The 23,200-nt window shown below is 31.2% G+C and overlaps 2 protein-coding genes and 2 non-coding genes across 4 annotated transcripts in view; 1 reads left to right on the forward strand and 3 right to left on the reverse strand.

The window, feature by feature from the left end:
* Positions 1-21,617, reverse strand: part of LOC135957764 (phospholipid-transporting ATPase ABCA3-like) — a 76,602-nt gene extending 54,985 nt beyond the window's left edge. The window contains exon 1 of the mRNA XM_065508563.1: positions 21,203-21,617. The gene's annotated coding sequence lies outside the window, so the exon portion shown is untranslated. The remainder of the gene's footprint in view (positions 1-21,202) is intronic.
* On the reverse strand, positions 1,070-1,166 carry TRNAY-GUA (transfer RNA tyrosine (anticodon GUA)). The gene is made up of 2 exons: positions 1,130-1,166; positions 1,070-1,105 (listed from the first exon to the last, which is right to left on the reverse strand). It is a non-coding gene; the product is annotated as a tRNA-Tyr (tRNA).
* Positions 1,615-1,708, forward strand: TRNAY-GUA (transfer RNA tyrosine (anticodon GUA)). The gene is made up of 2 exons: positions 1,615-1,651; positions 1,673-1,708. It is a non-coding gene; the product is annotated as a tRNA-Tyr (tRNA).
* LOC135958454 (uncharacterized) lies at positions 7,738-12,793 on the reverse strand. Its single transcript, XM_065509360.1, has 2 exons — positions 12,746-12,793; positions 7,738-11,694 (listed from the first exon to the last, which is right to left on the reverse strand). Exons 1-2 carry the CDS (start codon positions 12,791-12,793, stop codon positions 7,738-7,740), a joined length of 4,005 nt encoding a protein of 1,334 aa, XP_065365432.1.
* Positions 21,618-23,200: the final 1,583 nt, after the last annotated feature.

A 23,200-nucleotide genomic window follows, 5' to 3' on the forward strand; every position in this document is an offset into this window, starting at 1 on the left:
TTCAATCAGAAGCATATCACTTTTTTCTCACTTCACTAACTTTTATGTCGATATGTTAAATATGTACATGTTTTAAAATATTAAAAAGTACCATTAAGAGAAAAAGTACCAATTTCTCTTTTTGAACAACCATCAAGTTTGAAATATAAAAATACTCCATTATGTCTTTTTTTTTTTGGTGTGACACTGAGTGTCTCTGCCGGTACTCATTTTCTCAAGAAAGACATGTTTTAAAAAAGTACAGAACTGCTTTCCCCGATTCCTATTCACTCGAATTCCAAATAGCAACCTGTTAGTTCATTTATGTATGACTGGAGGAAGGAGGAAACAGTGTTTAAAATTTTATCAAAATTGACTTAATAATTTCGGATAAAATGTACTTTTCCCGTTTTTACCCTTTTTTGGTACTATTTTTGTTCAAATTGTGATGATACTAATTTTATTCAAATAAATTTTAGTATCATAATGAGAGCTCTATGAAAAGAGTGCCGAAAATAAATACAATTTTCCAATTTCCAAAAAGTACCAAATTCATATTTGGTATTTTTGAGCAGTAAATAATACAATTTCCAAAAAGTACCAAATTCATATTTGGTACTTTTTTATGAGCAGTAAAGAATACATTTTAAAATTTATTTCTATGTTTATTGGTTCCAAAGATATATGGGTTCCAAAAAAAGTACCAAAACCTAGCTATTACTCGTTTTATTCCCAAAAGGGTTCGAATTTCATAAAGGTACCAAACACCTGACTGCTAATTTTTAAATAGATAAAGATGCATTTTTAATATTTTCGTTATCTGTATTAGTTTACCGAATTTACCAGGTTGTACCCCCAAAATTCTGAAAATATTTTCTTAGTTGATCTACGTAGGGAGAAGGGAACCTACAGTCCAAATTCCAAGTCTCTACCTTTTTGTAAAGGGAAAATAATCCATAAAATGGCCATGGAAAGATTCCAAATTCTTAACTTCTTTTTGAAATAAGTCATTGGTCATTTATTTTAAGACCCACTAAGTTTCATTGACTGCATTTTTTGATTTTCACTTTAATTTTCAGCAAAAAAAGAATCCTTCGAACCGGATTTGAACCAGTGACCTATGGATTTCTACTCTATGCGTTTGCAAACTCTACAGTCCACCGCTCTACCAACTGAGCTATCGAAGGTATAGTTTTAGCTAAAATGCACTAAATTTAAAATAAAAAAATAACTGTTTATTTATGAAAAATTAACACTTTAACAAATTTAAAATTTAATACTCGTATTTTTATGTCTACCTTTCACTTTTATTTTGAATTTATTTATAGATTTTGTTATGTCTTTTAACAAACGCACTTATTGTTTTGAAATTTATATGTATTTATGTATTGTTGTGTTTAATTTATTGTGGTTAGTTGTTTTTGTAAATCTAGTTCAATCCCATTGATTTGATTTGCAGAGAGCATTAACATAAACTGTAAAAATGATAACAACTTTTGTAGACAATAATGTTTTTGTTGTTGTTGATATGTTAGCAAAGTGTTGTTGGTCTATTTTTAGATTTCTCTTTTTCTCTTACACTAACAAATATTGTGGTGGGTTATTGTTGCTTTATTTGTGCGTGGCTTTTCTATACCTTCGATAGCTCAGTTGGTAGAGCGGTGGACTGTAGAGTATTGCAAAATGAGTAGAAATCCATAGGTCACTGGTTCAAATCCGGTTCGAAGGATTCAATTTTTTTTATTTTTTTTTAAATTTACTTTTTTATTTAGTAATTAAAAAATATATTTTTATTAATTTGGAAATAATCAATGATTAAATAAATAGTATAAAAGAAAAATATTGTTTAAAGACATTCGTATGTACAAAATTAAAGTGTGGTAAAGATTTTTAAAATTTTTTAAAAAAATAAATTGTTATTAATGAAAAACTTAGTTTATGTGAAAAATTAAAATAAATTTCAGGAAAAATCAGATGTTTAAGAAAAATAATTCGCTTTAGTTGAAAAGGTTTGTTTATAAATATCTTTGTACAAATAAATTTGTAGTTCTATTTATTTTGGGTGCTATATTCGATTATTTCGAATTTTATAAACCCTTAATTTTTTAGGATGACTCAAAAATGTCGTCAGGCTGTCGTCAGTTGACTCCTGTCAAAAATTTTAACAAGATCCGTCATTTAGTTTGTGTTTGACAGCCATTGATGGAATACCTCGAGACTTGAGGAGAAATTGAAAAAAGTGAATTTCATCTGTTCATTAAGCATTATTTATTGCAGAAGAAAACCATCAATCAAATAAAGGCCAAGCTTTATAAATACTATTGGAACTTTGCACCATCAATTTCAATGGTAAAATACTGGTTTACTGAATTTCGTTGTGGCCGTACACCCTAAACGTTTGAAAACAATCATTATATGGTGTTGGCCGATCTGAGATTAAAAGTGCGAGAGATTGTGGAAGCCTCAGGTATCACACATGTCTCAGTGGTTAGAATTTTGAATGATCACTTGGGTATGAGAAAGCTTCCCACAAGATGTCAGCCGCATGTGCAGTTTCCATGGGAATAATCCATGAATTAGGCTACGAAATGCTACCTCTTGCACGTCCGGATTTAGCTCCCAGTGACTATTTCTTGTTTCCAAACCGGTTTTATTTGGTTGAAAACAGGTGTTTGGTTAAAAACTCGGATTATCGGATTTTTGTTTACATCTCGTTCATTTATTGACCGATTTTTCTGATTTAGCTTGAAACATATCTCGTCTATTTATCGGTTGTTTTAGCTGATGTAATCTACAACATTTTTCTGTCAGATTTATTTTAATGTATCATTCATGTCCGTAAGTTATTTTAAACTCAAATATATCACTGTGGTTGTTTTAAATAAACTAGAAGAGATCGTTCATATATCTCTGGTTTGTTGGAAAATTATTTGAACTTACATATGGACTTCGCTAAATCGAATTCGATATCTAAAGTGTATTTCATTAAGCGCTTACTATCTTTAAATTTAAATAAAATAATAGTTCGAAAGGCCTATCGATACCATTATGTATGTAATATAACATGGCGCGCATCCGAAATATCCAATTTTCCATGACTCCTGGCGCATTAATAAGGCTGAATTTAATGGCATATGTTATGTTGACCATAAGGAACCATTTCTAAAACTTTGATATATTATTTGTGGATTCACAAGGTATATCCTATCATGTCGTATTGTCATAATGATATATTTTTGTCACTGCATTACCGACTACGGTATTACCTAGAAAACAATGTGCATTTAGAAATTTTAACTAACATAGAAGAACCTTCATTGAAAGATATTCAAAATATTAAAAACCAACGATTTTAGATCTTCTAGAAATACAGTATGCTAATAATACATTTACAATTTAAGAGAACGCGATTAAGTTGTATCAAATTACTTAATATTCTTTAATTAGTTGTGAAAGAAACTTATAGTTTATTTATGTTCTTAAATCAGTTTATTAAACATTATCTGGTATAGAAAAGTATAGAGCAAATATTCAGTTATTTGTTACTTATGTTTTATTATTATAATTTAGAACTTAATTAGTTATTACTTAATATAGGTATATTCATGCGATCACAAGTACTGAGCATGTGCCTTCTCATCATAAACCCAGTACGTAAACGTAGTATATTGATAAAAGTCTAGTAGTTTTATGGGTACAGAACAGAAGTGGTGATAAATAAACTCATATGCATTTATATGATAACAAAATATTAAAGTTAGAAATAAAGAATTATAGCTATAATAATGGAATTTCAAAATGAAAATATTGTTCACACTTCTATTTATTAAAAATATATGTACCAAAATTCATAAGTCTAGCTTCATAGTTTTCCAAAATATTTAATTTTGTCTCCCTAGAATGGCTCATTATTTTTTACCATTTTAGCTATCGGCTCTACTGTGTAAGAATTTATTCGAAAATGAGTTGAAATCAACCAAATGAGTTTATCGACAATATGGTTCAAGATCATCACGAGATAGAATGAGGTTTATTTGACTAGTTTATACTGCACTTGAGAATTAAGTGCGTTTTAGATAATTAAAAGTGTTTAATGAATTAATTCTTAATTCAATTTTTAAACTCAAAGCATTCATTAAGAGTTAAATTATATGCTTAATTCTTTAGTACTTCAAACGTATTGAATTATTTCTTTTGATAAATCATTATAGAATTAATTCCGTATTGAACCATACATTTTCTTTAATATTAACAGCAAGTGAATCTATTTATAAATATAGAAATTATACTAATTTATCTTTATTAAATACTAGCATGATAGGTGCCACGCCCACTAATCCAATACTGCCCATTTTCAGCAAAACTCCGTACAGTGATAAGAAATTCATTCATACAAAGTTTAGATACTTTTACGATTATACTTCTCCAAATATTCGAAAATAACTATTTACTTTGTATGGGATGTGCCACATCCCCTGTTACGATCCGTCCCATTTTTGGTTAGACTTCATGCACTGATAATAAATTAGTTCGTTTAAACTTTAAAGATTGAAGACTGTTACAATTATAAGTCTGCAAATATTCAAAAAATAACTATTTACTTTGTATGGGTGGTGCCACGCCCATTTATCCAACTGCGCCCATTTTCAGCCAAATGGTACCGAAGTAAATTCCGCGAAGTTTTAGTTCACCAGACATTCTATAATAACTATTTAATTTGTGTGGGAAGTGGGTGTGCCACTTGAAATTTCAAAATAAGAAGTAGCATATTGTTCTTTCCGAAAATAGAGAAGCATACGGTAAAAATTTCATGAGGATCGGTAGTGTAGTTTAGGCTCCTATAAGTCACAGACCAACAAACAAATAAATAAATAAACTGGCATACATTCATTTTTATATTATAATAGATTATTTTTATTACTAATTTTATTAGTATTTACATTTAGAAGAATAAGTTTGTATCAATTAAAAATTAGCGTAAGAAAATGTTTCTTAATTCATTTTGTAAAAACTTAAAAAATACTTTATTCAATTTGTATTATATATTTGAAATTCAAATTTTAATTAACAAAAATTTTATAATTCAAGGATTGAATGAATTCTTGTATGAATAAGTTCAACAGTGAAAGAATTCCAGTTAAAAAAGTTTATAAATAAAGCTAAATAATTAGTTTTATGGGAATGTTTTAAAATAATGAATGGCTGACAGTTTTTAATTATGCCCCTATGAAGGCCTTAATCGAGATATTTATCTGTTAATCACTTAGGTTGATGCAGTTGTGTCGGTTGATTCTAATTTCACTTCGGTTACATGGGAGTTTTATTGCTTTTCTAAATTATTGAACAAAACTTTTTTAGACTCCGACTCAGGTGACTGTAGGAACTACAGTTTTAAATAGTTTTAAAATCAATTTCCATTGCGATTGTTCCAGTTGCATCGGAGTTCTTTTCGATAATTAATCATAAATTTAATTAATTCCATGCTCTGTCCCCTACAAAGGCCTTAATCCTGTTATTTAGACGTAGGAGTATCAGTAAAGGTGTAATCTGCGCCAATTATTTAAATATTCTGGAAGATAAATATATTAAATACACAACAGAATTAGTTACCAAATATGTATATCTACATATATATTGATTCCTTTAGATCGAGTCAGAGAAGTATTAGGTGTGTGACTTAAAAAATGAGGGATTTACAATAGATGGCGTATATTTTGAATGCGGTTTTTGTTTTTAATAACTTATATGTCATTTTGAAGGGTACATATCTGTCAACAAGGCGTCGTATGCTGTAAGTTTTGCTTTACTTCTTTAATTTGAAAGAAAGTGCCGCTGAAGCATACCGATTGCTCACCAAAGCTTATGGTGAATGTGTACCTTCGGTTTCAACGTATGACAGATGGTTTGTTCGGTTTAGAAGTGGTGATTTTGACTCTGATTATCAAGATCGCCCAGGCCAGCCAAAAAAATTAAGATTGTTTTTAAACTCAACAAGAACTTGCAAAATCATTGGGGGCTACTCAAGCAAAACGATTGCGAGCAGCATGATTTATCGAAAAATAGGGAAAGTGGGTACCATACGAATAGAAACCAAGAAACCTTGAAGGACGATTTTGCATGTCCGAAATGATGTTTGAACGCTATAACCGAAAATCATTTTTGCACCGAACCCTTACCGAAAAATGGAACCATTACGATAACCCAAATCAAAAGGGCGCCAAATATCCATGGCGCTAAGGTAATGCTCTGTATTTGGTGGGAGCAAAAGGTTCCTATATATTATTAGCTGCAGAAATCTGGCCAGACCATCACAGATAACCTGTACCGAACTCAGCTGATTCGTTTAAAGCTAGCATTGGTGGAAAATCGCCCAGAATATGCGGCCAGACATGAAAGCGTAATATTCCATCATGGCAGCGCTCTTCCACTTGTTACAATACCTGTTAAACACTTTTTAGAAATAAGTGGTTCGGATGTTTTGCCTCACCCGCTTTATAATCCAGAGCATGCCCCGTCTGACTACTATTTGTTTCGATCTAATCAGAACGTTCTACCTGGGATACGCTTCACTTTGGAACAGAGTATCCGAAATTGGCTTGATTCGTTCTTGGCCTCAAAAGCTCCAGAGCTCCAGTTCTTTAGGCTCGGAATCCATTTGCTGCCAGAATGATGGGAAAAGGTCATAGCTAACAATGGCCAATACTTTAAATAAATTTATATCGTACAAATGTTTCAAAATAAATGCAAAACATTTTAAAAAATCCCGCACTTTTAAGTCATACAGCCAATAATTAAATAATTTTATTTAAATTAATGACAAATATTCATATTTCCAATGAATTATATTTCATTTAATCAATGTAAAACATTCATTGATTTGATGAAACATTTCATCGCTATAGGTTTAATGAAACATGTTTCATTAAACCAATGAAGTGCTACGTTGATCGAATTTTAATATAAATTTCCATTACATTAAAGACAAAATTCATAGGATTCATTGAGGAAATTCTAACCAAATTTTATAATTTTCTCCACATTTCAAGAATAGTTTACTCCAATGTGGAACCCTTTGTTCCACCCTTCGAGCAATCTACTTATATCGAGATGCTAGAAAATTATTTATTCTGGTGTTCTGTGGATAACTTACAAAACAGATTTCTCAATAATACTTTTGATATTTCCATTTACTTAAGCACTCCAGTTAATTAGTATAATATTGGTATTATCAAATATCAATTAATCATCAAATTAAGGCAGAAGTAAAAGTGGCCCACTTGAAATTCCAAAAGTCTATGCTCTACTTTTTTTGTTAATATTTATCAAACATACGATTGTTATACAAACAACTTACCAGTGTTTTAAGCTCTATATAGTGTTCAAATTCACCTACGACTCTAGTTCCATTTTTCGCTGGTACTAAAACTAATATATCTAGCAAGTCTCGTTTAATTAATTCTGCAATGGGAAGATAGTAAATTCATTTGACAAATAAAATTTACGATCGGCCAGTATTTACCCACCTTAGGCAAAGGCCTAAATTATAATACACGATAGATCCTGCTATCGATTTGCACAGCATGCGCTTTACTTCATTGACATTAAGTGCAAGTTCGCCTTTAGCACCCAAAAGGTGCTTAAAACTCCACCGAGTTTTCAAAAGAGTACGCAGCCATACTTTGAGGCAGCGCACTTGGAAGCTCTTTGTTTTTAGAATAATTTTGCTGATATAATAATATCAGCAAAATTAATTTTCGTTTAGATTTGTGGCAGCAGCTCTGGAGGTGGGGGAATACCAAAATTTTCAGTTTTATTAAATTTGAAAATCATTAATTTCAAAAGGGAGAAGCGGTAAAAAATTTCTCCTTTCATCTTAACCAGTTGGTTCCATGAATTATCATCTATGTCGAGAATAAGTTGTATGAATCCAACGTCATCCTTTCTCCTAATAATCTTCCACAACCTAGTATTCAGTTTATTCTGTGCAGCTATAATGTACAGAATCTTTTCACTTGAGTACTTCCGGCTTAAAGGAAAATAACCTCGTATTAGGCGTGAGTTCTTATTGGTTCCTGAGTTCTTATGTTTTTCATTTGAGTTGTTGCTGTTGGACGGTTTAAGTTTTTTAGCAGAAGGAGCTTCATACTCATCGTCTAGAACGTGTTTAGTAGTTCCTTTCTTAGTACAGGAAAACTCGAGTTCTCGAGTTAATCCAACATTAATGCGGGTTTTGCTCACATTACTAGTGATGTCAGAAACTTTATGCTCATCAAAGCCAACACGTTTAGTATTGTCTTTCTTATCGTAGGAAATCTTAGCGACATCCTGGTCTCGACTCAATAAATTATTTATGCGATTTTTGTTTACATTACTTGTGTTGCTGCTGGTGTTAGTGTTTGCCAGTTTAAGCTTTTTTTCTAAAGGAGCTACATCGTCTGCGGTGCGAGTATGATTAGTTTGCTTATTATACGAAAACATAGCTACTTCTACAGCCTGGTCTCGACGTAATCTATTTTTCAATGCCTTTTTAACAAAAGGTCTTCCAGTACACACTTCAGTTTTCTTCAAACATTCGCCTAACGTTTTGCTCCCGGATTTATCGGTTTGTGGATCAGATAGCTCAACAGTTCTATTTTTATCTTTGAAGACCTTTGCTCCAGTTTTTTCATTTGATGGCTTCTTATCGGACAAAACAGCTGCGACGTTGGTCGTCTTCTTTGCGTCAGTTTTGTTCAAACATCGGCCTAACGTTTTGCTCCCGGATCTATCGCTTTGTAGATCAGATTGCTTAACCGTTTTATTTTTATCAACGAGGAGCTTTGTCTCAGTTTTTTCACTTGGTTGCTTCTTATCTGAAAAAACTTCTTCTGTGACATTGGGCGTCTTTGCGTCAGATTTGTCCAAACATTGGCCTAACGTTTTTCTCCCGGATCTATCGGTTTGTGGATCAGATTGCTTAACCGTTTTATTTTTATCAACGAGGAGCTTTGCCTCAGTTTTTTCATTTGGTTGCTTCTTATCTGAAAAAACATCTGCGACATTGGGCGTCTTTGCAATTTGGATAGCCTCCTTACGAGTATATCCAGATGTTAATGCTTCTTTGAAACGACGTTTTTCACCCCATGTCATCTGTAGATAACGAGGTGCTCTGAAAACTTCCTTTTTGTTTAAGTTACTGCCTTGATTTTCTCCTTTATCTACTTTATTTTGTGAGATTTTTGTTTCGGTTTTTAATTGACCTTTGGGTTTTTGTGTGACTTCTGCTAGATTGTTAGGCAGCCCAACATCGTTCCTAGTAAGTGTCTCCGTTAATTGCTTAACGTTCACTTCGTTTGGTTCGTTTGATGTAGTTGCTTCGGAACTCTCAGTCGACTGTAGTGGTTTTATGGCTTCGATAGATGTATTTGCGTTGGAGTTCCCAGTTACTGTCTCGGTGTATTGTAATTGGTTAGTTTTTTCTTTAGTTGCTTCGGTTGTTGCAGTTGCACCGGTAATACCAGTAACTGACTCGGTGGCTTGTAATTCCTCAATTTTCACTTTGATTGGTTCGTTTGATACAGTTGCATCGGCATTCTCGGTCTTTTGTAATTGCTCAATCACTTTAATTGATTCAGAAGCATCAGAGTTCTCAGTAACTGTCTCTTTGGATGCTTCTATTGATGAAGTAGCATCTGGTTTCCCCAAAATTAACTTGGTTGATTCTAATTCCTCAATTTTTACTTCGACTGGTTCAATTGATGCAGTTGCATTGGCATTCTCGTTCGGTTGTAATTGCTCAATCACTTCTACTGAAGCAGTTGCATCGCAGTTCCCGGTAACTATCTCGGTTGAATGTAATTGCTCAGTTTTCACTTTGATTGATGCAATTGTATTGGGATTTCCAATAACTGACGCAGTTGATTCTAATTGCTCAACTTTGACTTTGGTTGCTTGGATATATGCAATAGTATCGTCATTCTTATTTAATGGAAAATGTTCAATCACAACAATTGAATCAGAAGCATCCGTGTTCCTAGTAGCTGTCTCTTTTGTTGCTTCTATTGATGAAATAGCATTGGATTTCTCCGAAATTAAATCGGTTGATTCCAATTTCTCAATTTTCATTTTGCTTGGTACGATTGATTCAGTTGCATTGGCATTCTGGATCGTTTGTAATTGCTTAATCAACTCTATTGAAGCGGTTGCATCGGTGTTCCTAGTAACTGTCTCTTTGGGTGCTTCTATTGATGAAGTAGCATCGTGTTTCTCTGAAATTAACTCGGTTGATTCTAATTGATCAATTTTTACTTTGGTTGCTTCAATTGATGCAGATGCCTTGGCATTATGGATCGTTTGCAATTGCCTAATCACTTTTATTGAAGGAAATGCATCGGTGTTCCTGGTAACTGTCTCTTTAGTTGCATCCATCAATGAAGTAACATCTAATAGATCAATTTTTACTTCGGTTACTTCGATTGCATCGGCTTTTCCAATAACTGTCTCAATTGATTCTAACTGATCAGTTTTGACTTTGGTTGCTTGGATATATGCAGTAGATTCGGCATTCTTATTTGATAGTAAATGTTCAATCACTTCAATTGATTCAGCAGCATCGGCGTTCCTAGTAACTGTCTTTTTGGTTGCTTTTATTGATGAAGTAGCATCGCGTTTCCCCAAAATTGAATCGGTTGATTCCAATTCCTCAATTTTCACTACTCTTGGTTCGATTGATTCAGTTAAATTATCATTATCGGTAGTTTGTAATTGCTCACTCACTTCTATTGAAGCGGTTGCATCGGTATTCCTAGTAACTGTCTCTTTGGTTGCTTCTATTGATGAAGTAGCATCGTGTTTCTCCGAAATTAACTCGATTGATTCTAATTGCTCAATTTTTACTTCGGTGGCTTCGATTGATGCAATTACATCGGCTTTTCCAATAACTGACTCGTTTGATTCTAACTGATCAGTTTTGACTTTGGTTTCTAGGATATATGCAGTAGATTCGGCATTCTTATTTGATGGAAAATGTTCAATCACTTCAATTAATTCTGCAGCTTCGGTCTTCCTAGTAACTGTCTCTTTGATTGCTTCTATTGATGAAATAGCATCTCGTTTCCCCGAAATTAACTCGGTTGATTCCAATTCCTCAATTTTCACTTCTCTTGGTTCGATTGGTTCAGTTAAATTGGCATTATCGGTCGTTTGTAATTGCTCACTCACTTCTACTGAAGCGGTTGCATCGGTGTTCCTAGTAACTGTCTCTTTGGTTGCTTTTATTGATGAAATAGCATCACGTTTCCCCGAAATTAAATCGGTTGATTCCAATTCCTCAATTTTCACTTCTCTTGGTTTGATTGATTCAGTTGCATTGACATTCTCGATCGTTTGTAATTGCTCAATCACTTCAATTGATTCAGCAGCATTGGTGTTCCTAGTAACTGTCTCTTTGATTGCTTCTATTGATGAAGTAGCATCGCGTTTCCCTGATTCAGTATAACCCTGAAATTGTCCTCCAGCATATTTCGAGGTTGGCGATTCATTTGTATCCGGTTCGTTTTGTTTTTCTAAATTATCAAAGACCTGTGTTTCAACATTCTCAGATTCAGCATTACCCTGGAATTGCCCTACAGCATATTCCTTGGTTGATGCCTTGTTTTGTTTTTCTTTTGTATCAACTCCCAATTGTATTTGAGGATTCTCAGATTCAGCATTACAGCATTTTTTCGGTTTGTTTGTCTATGATATCTGTAATATCCATTTCCCAATTTTATTCAAATAGATGAATCCTAGTTTTAGCCTCACTCTCCAATATTTCGGGAGTTATTACTGGCCGGCACTCCCGTTTGAGGACCTGGAAGGAAATTTTCGCCAGCCAAATAAAAAATCACAAAATTTATTTAGTAATTTCCAAACTACATAAAATGTAAATTAAAAATATTTATTAAATACATTTTTAAAGGTTAAGAAATTAGAATAATTTTGCCTTCTATTTTCTATTTTTGAGCAAATCAGCTCAAAAAAATAAGGCATTTTGTCGAAGTTGTAATAAAATAAACTCCTCAAATAAAAGAAAATGAATGTGTTTTTATTAACACTTATTACGTTTAGTATTAAATACTTAATGGATTTAAGGGAATTTCATAGTAATTTATGGTAAAAGGTAAATTACATTTTTAAAATTGCGTTTTCTTTAATCATTAATCGATCATTTTAAAACTTACTTATATGTATATTTGTACGATTAAACAAACCATTTGTCATTTAACAGCCAACAAAATTAAATTAATCATACTATAGTTATTTACCCCACTTAATTGTTGTGTAATTCAAAGCATTTTTAAAATAACCAAACCAAACCAAACCAAATAGCTATTGCACAAAAGAAATTCTAAAAAAAAATGATTCATTTATTACAACTAGAAATTTATGCTTGCACAGATTTTACAAGGGTTTATTATTGACAATAACATCTTACTTATCAGTAGTTGTAATATTATCAGTAGGTTTTTTATTCGCAAGTCGCAAGTATTTTGAGTAATCAGACAGTATATAAAGATATAAATAGTTTATAACAAGTTCATATGTACCCTGTTGTGAAAAACTTTGAAGATCGCTTGTACTAAACTTTATTATTTCTTATTTTATTTAGGGTTTAATTTATCTAATGATTGATGAAATGATAGTGCACTTTTTAATAATGAAATTCTTAAAAAATAATATCTCAATTTATGTGTGTGAAGATAAATTCGATTTTAACTCTTTTCGGTTTAGTGGTCACTTTACTAACCACCTTTTCTAGAGTCTTTAAACTATTTTTAGTGACATCTATTGGCATTTTGCTAAACAATTAAATCTTTTTAAGTCATTGTTTAAGTTTTTCGGCGAAACTTTGCCATCAGGTTGCTCTGGTTAGATTAATATATTAATTTGTAAACCGGAGTTTTTCTAAGGGGTTTTCCCGCATTCAATAAAAAAGGCCAGAGTGTATATTGTTTATCAAATTCAATGTATCTTTGTTATTTAGTGTTTGTTTGGTTGGCTTAAGCCAAGTATTACATATGGGGAATTCCACGAGAATGACTATCACGACTGAAAACCCAAAAACCCTTGAAACTTTTTTTTTAAGATGATTTGAATAGGAGAAAACACTAATAAAATATTACTATGTGTAAGAATTTAGAGTTTATTACAATAGTTTCAACTGACTATATTTAATTTTTTAATTTAATTGTCGTGTTTAAGCTAAAATTGCGGTTAAAACTAAACTCTCAATTAGCATATAGTATGATATGAATTTGACTCTGATTGTTTATTTGCTATTATAAAATTGTTTATTGAAACCGAATGTATATTCTCTATTAATTTTTTTAGTTTTTGTATACATATACATATTTACAGCATGTCACGTACGGTATGTCACGTACGATATTAAATTTTATTTATTATAAAATCATCCAAAGATGGTTTTTATTTAAATATGACGGATTATAAAGGATAAATATTTCGTTTAGTGTAATAAATTAAAAAAAAAACATAAAGCCTCTCACGATTTGAAAATTTTCGCATATTTCTACATGTACCTCTAAATGACTTCCGCTTTACGCCACATACGATATACCCTTATTTCGAAGGAACTTTTTATTATTTTAAAATATAGTACCCTCTGAATGGAACATAAAGACCAAATTATTTTTCAGATACTCTTATTCTTGCAAAATCTATTCCACTCTATAGGCGTACAAATGTCACGTACGATGATATACATATATGTTATTTTGCAAGGATGCCGCGTGTACTCAATGAACGTTAAATTGAAGATATTTTGTTCGAAGGTATATCTTCGGATGGGAATGTGTTTGCAGTCTTGAACCCGACGAAGAAGAGAATTATTAGTTGCAAGTCAATCTGATGATGGTGCTCGGTGCATACTTTGAGGGCTCCAATATGATGGAGATTCTATAAAATTTGCCTAAAACTTCTGTTAGTGACTTATCTACTTTAACTGCTGTGGTGGAACCAAAATGGTCGATTGGAAGCGCCGGTTGATTAAACAAAAGGTGGGGGTATATCAAATGATGTACAAGAATTAAAGAATGTCTCACCTTTACAGCTATTTCGTTTGTTTTGTTCAATTTATACGCTACGAAAATTTGTATCATAATTGTTTTTAATCCATAAAAACCTTTAGCTGTATTTTTATTGTTTTCTTATTGTTCATAATATATGAACCCTAATTAAAGTAAAAATGCAATTGTTTTGATTATAAACTTATACACATAAAACTGTGACTGAAATAGTTAATTAGCTCATTTATCTGTTACATTCAACATAGCACTTATTCCCATTTAGTCAGTGATCAGACATTAGTGATAATAACTGTCTCTAAGGGAAACATTGAATACTTGTAAAACTGCAGGGTTAACCCAACAACTAAGTAAAATATATGAAACAAGGCGAATTCATATGAATTCGCCTTGATATGAAATAATACTTTCAAGGGAATAACTATTATTACTCATTGTTTTCCATTTCTTATTTGGAAAAGTGTAATAATTGAATGTAAATAAAAACAAGTAAGAAAGTATTGTCGGTCAAGCCCGACCATATAATACCCTATACTAAGTAAATGTGCAAAAACATGTTTCTTTTAAAATATCAATAATTTATATTCGTGAGTGGACCTTATATGGGAGCTATGAGCAATTATGGACCGATCACCATGAAATTAGATCGTGTGATTTATGTCTCGATGAAAGTTAAAGTGATTTTCGGAAGCGGGTCTATATGGGAGCTATGACTAATTATGGACCGATCGTAACAAAATTTGGTGACATGAATTTCGTATATATAAAACTTATTTGGAGCGAAATTTGTGTAGATACATATATAAATTAAATATTTATGACCGATAAAGTCCAATTTCGGGAGGACATTTGTATGGGGGCTAGGTGAAATAATGGCCCGATTTCAGCCAGATTCAATAGGTTTGGTCCTTGGGCGAAAAATATAAATTATATGTGCCAAATTTTATCGAAATATCTTCAAAATTGCGACCTGTACTTTGCGCACAAGGTTTACATGGACAGACAATCAGCCAGACGGACGGACGGTATACTTTAGATCCATGGTAGGCGTTCATATTGTTGAGGTTACGATGATTTTCGTCAAACAACCCGAATGTGAACAAAAGAGCGTAAAAATACACACAATTCATTCAGTTTCTTGATGTTGTTGTGGATATTTTATTTTTTACCCAAAAGAGCACACAAATTAAATGCTTCTTTTTGCGTACCACTGCTTTAGATTAATATTTTTGGGCGTTGCAAACATCTGCACAAACGCATTATACCCTCCCCACTATGGTGGTGTAGGGTATAAAAAGCTTAACCTTTAATGCATCAACCAACACTATTTTTAATGTTTATGTACATTGAATAATAAATTTTAGTTCAAAGGATAATATGTAAATGTATGTTTATAATGTCAAATGTATAAAATTACTTATAAGATGTTGCTGGCAGTAAGGACAAATTTAGTTAGTCTAGACTCAGAGACTCTGTTTAGTACGTAAATGTTCATTTTCAAAGAACTTAGAATATGAGATAATTGCTACAATAATAAGGTTTCTAACGACGTAGTAGAAAAAATGTTATCCTTGGTGCCAAAACAAAACATAAATTAAAAAAAAGGAGCGCTGTAGTTTCAGAACCTTGAAATTATTTTCTTTTATGAATTTGTGATTTTCAATGAGGTAATCTGTAAACCTCAATGAATGCATGACCTACTTTAAGTTTACTTAGAAATTTTAAAACATAATAGTTTGGCAAAAGTTTAATACGCTGAAAGGATATTAATTTGTATGTATTTTAGAAAATTGCCCAGACTCAGCAGGGAGCCTGGAGTCATTTAGTTTCATCATCATTGTGATCTCTATCTGAACTCTATTATACGTACACAGAAAAAACTATTTCTTAAACCGTTTCAATTCAAATATATATCACATATTGAACTGGTTTCAATTATTTTATAATTGAATCAAGTATTCAAGTGCTCAAAAACAAAATTTTCTGATATTTTCTATTGAATTTTGAGTTTTGAATTTGATAATTTTGACAATTGAATATAAAATTTTCGTTATTGTATGAAATTTAAATACAAAAATTATTGAATAGATAATTTTCGTAATTGAAAACACATTTTTGTTATTTTTTGTGTTTTCAATTACGAAAATTATCTATTCAATAATTTTTGTATTTAAAGTTGAACCAATAACGAAAATTGTATATTCAATTGTCAAAATTATCAAATTCGAAACTCAAAATTCAATAGAAAATATCAGAAAATTTTGTTTTTGAGCACATGAATACTTGATTCAATTATGAAATAATTGAAACCAGTTCAATATGTGATAAATGTTTGAATTGAAATATAATTTTTTCTGTGTAGTGTCAATTAGATCGATATGTACCAGGTTCTACACAGACTGGTCATACTTCTGCCTCCTCTTTCCTATATTCACAAATATTTATACTTAAGCGATCCTAGATGACATGGAGAGTTATTCTCAGCCACCTAAAGATGTAATGGAAACATTTAGGAGAGAAATATTTGAACACGAATAACTTTGGCAACGAATATTGAAAACATTCTCTCAATAATGTCGAAATAGCTCTCTCTGGCTACCACCAGTCGAATAGCATTTGAACAATTGTCAGTCTTACCAAAAATATGTGATTGCACATTTTATTCCATGAGAAGAGGAGTTAGAGACACTGGAATATTTGTTGTGGTTATTCCCTGATTTTAGTCCCATAGGAACTAATATTTTCTGAGGGATATGATACTTGATATGAGGGCTTCAAGGTGGCGAAACACCTGAGACATTATGTATAGAGTAGACTCGGTTCTTATCCTTGCTGAAAAGGTTTTTAGAGTTGTCGCCGCTTTCTTTTTAAGCGCGCACAATATGTGGAAATGTTCTTAATCCTGTTGGAAATTCTATAGCTAAATGTGGAAAATATTTATTTAGGATAGTTAATCAACCTGTTACAGATGGTAAAGAGTGTTATTAACCCCTTCATATTAAAGTGACGGGTTATTTTCATTATGTTAGAACTATAGTCGGTACCTAACCCCAATGAATCAGTCACATTACTTTGGCTCTTTGCCAGTTTTATCATACTTAAGATTTCCTGATATTCTCATAAAGAGAACGACAAATTTATAACTAAAATTGTTATTAAAGTTCAGAATATCAATTGAAGATGATACAATGAATGTGATAAAATCAAGGAAACTTCATTAAATTTAAAATTAAATAACTAAATGACGCCAGAATTCCCTGCTGAGTCTAGGCAATTTTCTATTTATTTTCTCATTAAACTTTTTGCAAGGATGTGCCCTACTCTTATGTATGTTTAAACATTTTATAAGAAAACTTAAAGTAGGTTAAGTCATTGATTCACTGACGTTTACAGATTACCTCATTGAATAACACAAATTCATAAAAGAAAATAATTTCAAGGTTCACAAACTACAGCGCTCCTTCTTTTTTTATAAAATTTATGTTTTGTTTTGTCACCAAGGACAACATTTTTTATATTACATTGTTAGAAACTCTATTTTTGTTGCTATTATCTCATATTCTAAGTTCTTTGAAAATGAACATTTACTTACTAAACAGAGACTCTGAGTCTAGAATAACTAAAGTCGTCCTTACTGCCAGCAACATCTTTTAAGCAATTTTATACATTTGACATTATAAACATATATTTACATTATCCTTTGAACTAAAATTTATTATTAAATCTACGTAAACATTAAAAATAGTGTTAGTTGTTTTAATAAAGGTTAAGCTAAATAAATATACTTTATTTACATTCAATTATTACACTTTTCCTTGAATAAGAAGTAGAAAACAAAAAGTAATAATAATAGTTATTCCCTTGAAAGTATTATTTCATATAGTTTACTTAGTTCTTGGGTTAATAAATTGCTTACTCATATTACTGACTTGACATAACAGTTTCAATTAGAATGCACAACAAGTTAGAGTGATATATAGTGGTTAACTATACAATGGAAACATTTCCAAATAATCAATTAATAGGTCACAAACCAAACAAATTCTTCTATACATATATTTAGTATAAATAAGAAAATAATTAATTAAATTCTGAAAATAGAAAACAAACTGAAAATGTTTGATTTTTACAAAAAATGTCTGGCCCTTTTAGTGACTGTATTTTGTTGGAACCCCTTTTATTAAGGCTTTACATCGACGATTAAAGCATCAATCGTCTCCATTGGAATATTGGAGCCATACCTTGACCTGACCTGACCTCATTAACCACTCGATTACAAACCTACTGTTTAGTTTGGGGTCATTGTCGTCCTGAATTCACTAAACTAAGGACATATTTTCATCAGCCTATGGATTCATAACAGCGTTTAAAATGGATCTATATCCGAATCTAGTCATAGTATATTTTATGATATGAATTGGACCAATACCTTGACCTAACTTTTTTAATTTAAAAAAAATTAAGGGCAGTCAGTCGTCTGTTAAAGGGTTAATTGGCATTTTTGCACTGTTATTGTAAATGTTAAACCTTAAGGTATATTTTTTTCTCAAGTTTCATTAAAATCGGCCCAAAAATATATAATATTTCGCTATCTTACATTTAGAAATTCCAAATATTGTAAAATTTTACCTTTGACCTTCACGATTTAAGGGTTAATGTTGTCCGCTTTTAGTAAAACTTTCAGAATATATTTAAAATTATCTGACCTATAAAATTCTGTATAAGTATTACTTAAAATTCATAACAGTAAGGAAATTGGTCTTGGAATATGGACAAAATATTAGATTTTCCCGAAAATCCCAAAAACTGTAAAAAATTTTGTTGGTTAATGGACAAAAACTCATATAAAAGTAAATACGGATATATTTTAAGTCAAAATCAGATTTTATTGTAATATTTTTTAAAATATGTTAATTTTTTTACATTTCTTGTTCAAGTGGCCTGAGACATGTTAATGTCTTTTATACCTATCTTTTTACAAAATCAGAATTTTCTTTTTTCCGAATTTTAGCGAAAATACAGTTTGTGAGTCACTTTGACCCAAAGCAGATTTAATCTTCCAAAAGATTAATTTTACTGTAATTTTCATTGAAATAAATAAATCAACATATTTCTCTAAAATAATGCAGAAAGTTAACGAGTTTCACAAAATTTATTTCATATAAATAGTTAAATTTTGCATATATCTGACCTCTGACCTCGATGCTCATTCTGATCTTAGATTTGGCTCAAATTTTCTGCACTTATCTCTTAGACCTAGTGTCACAATATTTCACATGGCACTTTTACGGCTTTTACAGTTTTCTCGATATTATGAAATTTTCTAATCAAATTTAATTAACTCTTTCAGCCACGCTTTTTATACCCTACACCTACCCTACACGTTTGTGCAGATGTTTGTAACGACCGAAAATATTAGTCTAACACCCACCTTAAATTATACCGATCGACTTAGAATCACTTTTTGAGTCGATTAAACGATGTCCGTCCGTCTGGTTGGCTGGCTGACTGACTGTCCATGTAAACCTTGTGCGCAGAGTACAGGTCGCAATTTTGAAGATATTTCGATAAAGTTTGGTACATATTATTTTTTCGGCCCAAGGACCAAGCCTATTGAAACTGGCTGAAATCGGTTCATTATTTCACCGAGCCCCCATACAAATGTCCTTCGAAATTAGACTTTATAGGTCACAAATGTTTAATTTATAAATGTATCTCCACAAATTGAGCTCCAAATAAGTTTTATATATACAAAATTCATGTCACCAAATTTTGTTACGATAGGTCTATAATTAGTCATAGCTCCCATATAGACCCGCTTCCGAAAATCACTTTAACGTGCATAAATCGCATAAAATGTTGGTATACTCACAAAATTCAACATAGTAAACTTTCATATAGACATAAATCACAAGACCTAATTTCATGGTGATCGGTCCATAATTGGTCATAGCCCCCATATAAGGCCCACTTCCGAAAATCACTCAAAAATATAAATTATTGAAATAATTTTTAAAAGAAAAATGTTTTTGCTCTTTTACTTAGTGTAGGGTATTATATGGTCGGGCTCGACCGACCATACTTTCTTACTTGTTTGTGTATAAGTTTAAAATCAAAACAATTGCATTTTTAATTTAATCAAGGTTAGTTTATTATAAAAAGTAAGAAAAAAATTATCAAAACATGAAAAAACCACCCCATTCCAAGGTTTTTTTGTGGCGTGAAGTGGTTAGTTTACTAACCACCGTGGCGTTTGGCATTAAAAATAACTATGATAGCAATTTTTGTTTCGTATAAATTTGTTTGAAATCGAATATTTTTGATTAAATTTTCTGACCAAACAACCGAAATATCAAATTAACACTGAATTCGATGAACAATAAACACTCTGTGCTTTTTTTATTGCATCTTAAAAAAACTGATTTTTACAACATTTTCAAATTAATATACATATTTATCTAACCAGAGCACCCTGACGGCAAAGTTTTAAAAAATATCAGAAACGATGACTTCAAAAAACATAATTGTTTAGCAAAATGGCAATAGATGACAATAAAACCTGTTTTAAAGAGTATAGAAAATGTGGTTAGTAAACTAACCACCCAACCTCAACGAGTTAAATCCTTATACCATTATCCTTATTAAAGTCATTGTCAATTTGTGATACACTAATAAATAATTAATTAATTCCCACACTCTGGTACTTTTATCACAGACAAAAAGTTTTCTACATTTAACACCCTGTATCACCCAACACTAAAACTAAATGCGTAACTAGACAACACTGATTTGCGTCATACATACTTTGTCAAATAATAAACAGAGAGTTGAAGTTTATTCTAAAAGAGAGCGAGAGGTGTAATAATAAATAGAGAACGTGTAATTGTTTAATATAAAATTTGCAAAATGTTAAATATTTGAATAATTGTTTATACCTAGCTATGCATTTTGTTTCTTCAAAGCTAAACTCATATTCACTTAACCATTTTTTATTGTTAAACAATTACTTTTCCATTATTGCTTATTATTTAATTGAACATTGATGCATTCAAAAGTCCAAACACTATTTTATGAAAATCATTTAATTTAGTAAAATATAAATAACACATGAAATGATTTCACTAAATATTTCTTTCTTATTTAATAATAAAACAACTTACATAAGCTTTTTTCCTTTGAAATTGTTTATATATTTAATTTTGTTAAAACAATATACAATTTTTGCATGTGCACTATCTTGATTTGTTCACACTAAATCTCTGTAATTTCACCATAAATAATTATTCTAAAACACACACAACTAAAACAAACTACAATATTTTAGATACCTATTTTTTTATCACAGTTCGATTTCCGCTTTGCTCTAACTAAAATCAGGCACTTGTTATTTATTATTTTAATTTAATTATTATTATTAATATTTTTGCTTTAAAATTTATGATTTTTTTTCTTGGTATTATTATATATTTTTCGATATTTGTTTTATTTGATTTCTGTTTAGTTGGTAAAATTCTATTGTTTTCAACGAATGACACACAAACAATTTTCAAACAGAGACGACCATTTGTTGTTAACGTTAGCAATACTCTCGCATTACTAAATGCCTAATGTTGAGAACAACAAAAACGAAGAAAATAAAACCACCACAATTTAATACAAAACTAGTTGTCTGCTAGTCGTCTATTAACAAATACAGCAACAACTACAACAGCAAGTTGTATATATGTATGTTTGTATGTAGTTGACAGAACTGTACGAGAATTTAAGGTTGTGGAGAATAGAGCGATCAAAACAAAAATAAAGAAAAACAGCTGTTTAATTATTCTCTTTAATAATTTATACATTCGTAAATGAACTAACTGTGCCGGTTGTTTGTTTATGCGTACCTTAAAATGGCAGAGTACGAAAATTCGTGTATGTTAAATACAGTGGAGCTTTTTTAACGAATAAATATAAAGATAAGTCTGTTCGGTTTAAAAATTGTAATAAATGTTAATATAAACAAGAGAGATATATACCATTCCCCAAATTCTACTTCACAATAAAAATTTTAAATATTTTTAGGTAAACAAAATTATTTTTTTTTCCAAAGTCGTTTTTTAATTTTTTTTAAAAAAATTTTTTCGAATTATTCTTTTTTAAATTTTAAAAATTTTTTGTTTTTTTAATATGTTTTTAAATAATTAGCGAAAAAAAACTTTTGGTGAAAAAAAAAAATTCGGGTTAAAAAATATTTTTTCCGATTTTGACCCATTGTAGGTCCAACTTATTATGGTCTTATATACGTCGTTGCAAAGGTCTTTGAAATATCTATCATTAGATATCTATATTGTCTATATTAATGACTTAGTAATCCAGATATAGGTAAAAATAGGTAAAAAATCGAGGTTGTCCTGGTTTTTTCCTTATATCTCAGCCATTTGTGGACCGATTTTAAACAGCAAACGAGCCGGAAGAATTCCGGAGATATTGATGTATGAATCGTGTATGTAAGTTATTTGGGTTCTTCGGAAAGTTGATTTCAACAGACATACATATAGACGGACATGGCTTAATCGACTCCGCTATCTATAAGGATCCAGAATATGTTGTTCTGCCACCAGTTATTGAACCGTCTGAGCCGCTTCTAAGTAACATATCCGGCTCCACACCGATTTCCAAGCACTGCTTTCAAATGAAGCCCTTCAGTCCTTCGGGGCAACAAATATACATAAATACCACATAATTGGATCATTGCTCCCGCTTCCCAATGATGATGAGAAGTTCTTTCCCCTATTCATGCAAAGCATTATGTTGGAACTAGGAAAATAGGTTATGGGAGGGAGGATAGAGGGAGTAGTGTTTGTGGACATTTGATTAGAATTTTCCTATATTGAAAGTGACAGGAAGCTTATTTCACATACTGACAGTACGGCTAAAAAACGAATTCTCCCTGTAATATGTTGTACGATCCACTGTCCAGTCGACAACGAATTGATGAGCACTTGCCGAAGAACGTGTCTTATGTAAAAAACTACAGGTTTCGGGAACAAGTTCCCTAATTTCAGCAGAGCACATACCATTGTAGTATCGGTAGAACAGTGAAACATAACCCACATTGCGACGATATTCCAGTGATTCTTTATGGAGTGAAGTAATTCTTAATCCGTTTTAGAAAA

The sequence above is a fragment of the Calliphora vicina genome, chromosome 4, assembly GCF_958450345.1.
Source record: "Calliphora vicina chromosome 4, idCalVici1.1, whole genome shotgun sequence".
Taxonomy (NCBI): Eukaryota; Metazoa; Arthropoda; class Insecta; order Diptera; family Calliphoridae; genus Calliphora; species Calliphora vicina.

Coding starts and splice junctions, on each gene's coding strand:
- LOC135958454 (XM_065509360.1), bottom strand. CDS start 12,793: ATGCCAATAGATGTCACTAAAAATAGTTTAAAGACTCTAGAAAAGGTG. Junction 11,695..12,745: donor TAAAGACTCTAGAAAAGGTG/GTTAGTAAAGTG, acceptor CAGATATCATAG/ACAAACAAACCGAAAAAATG.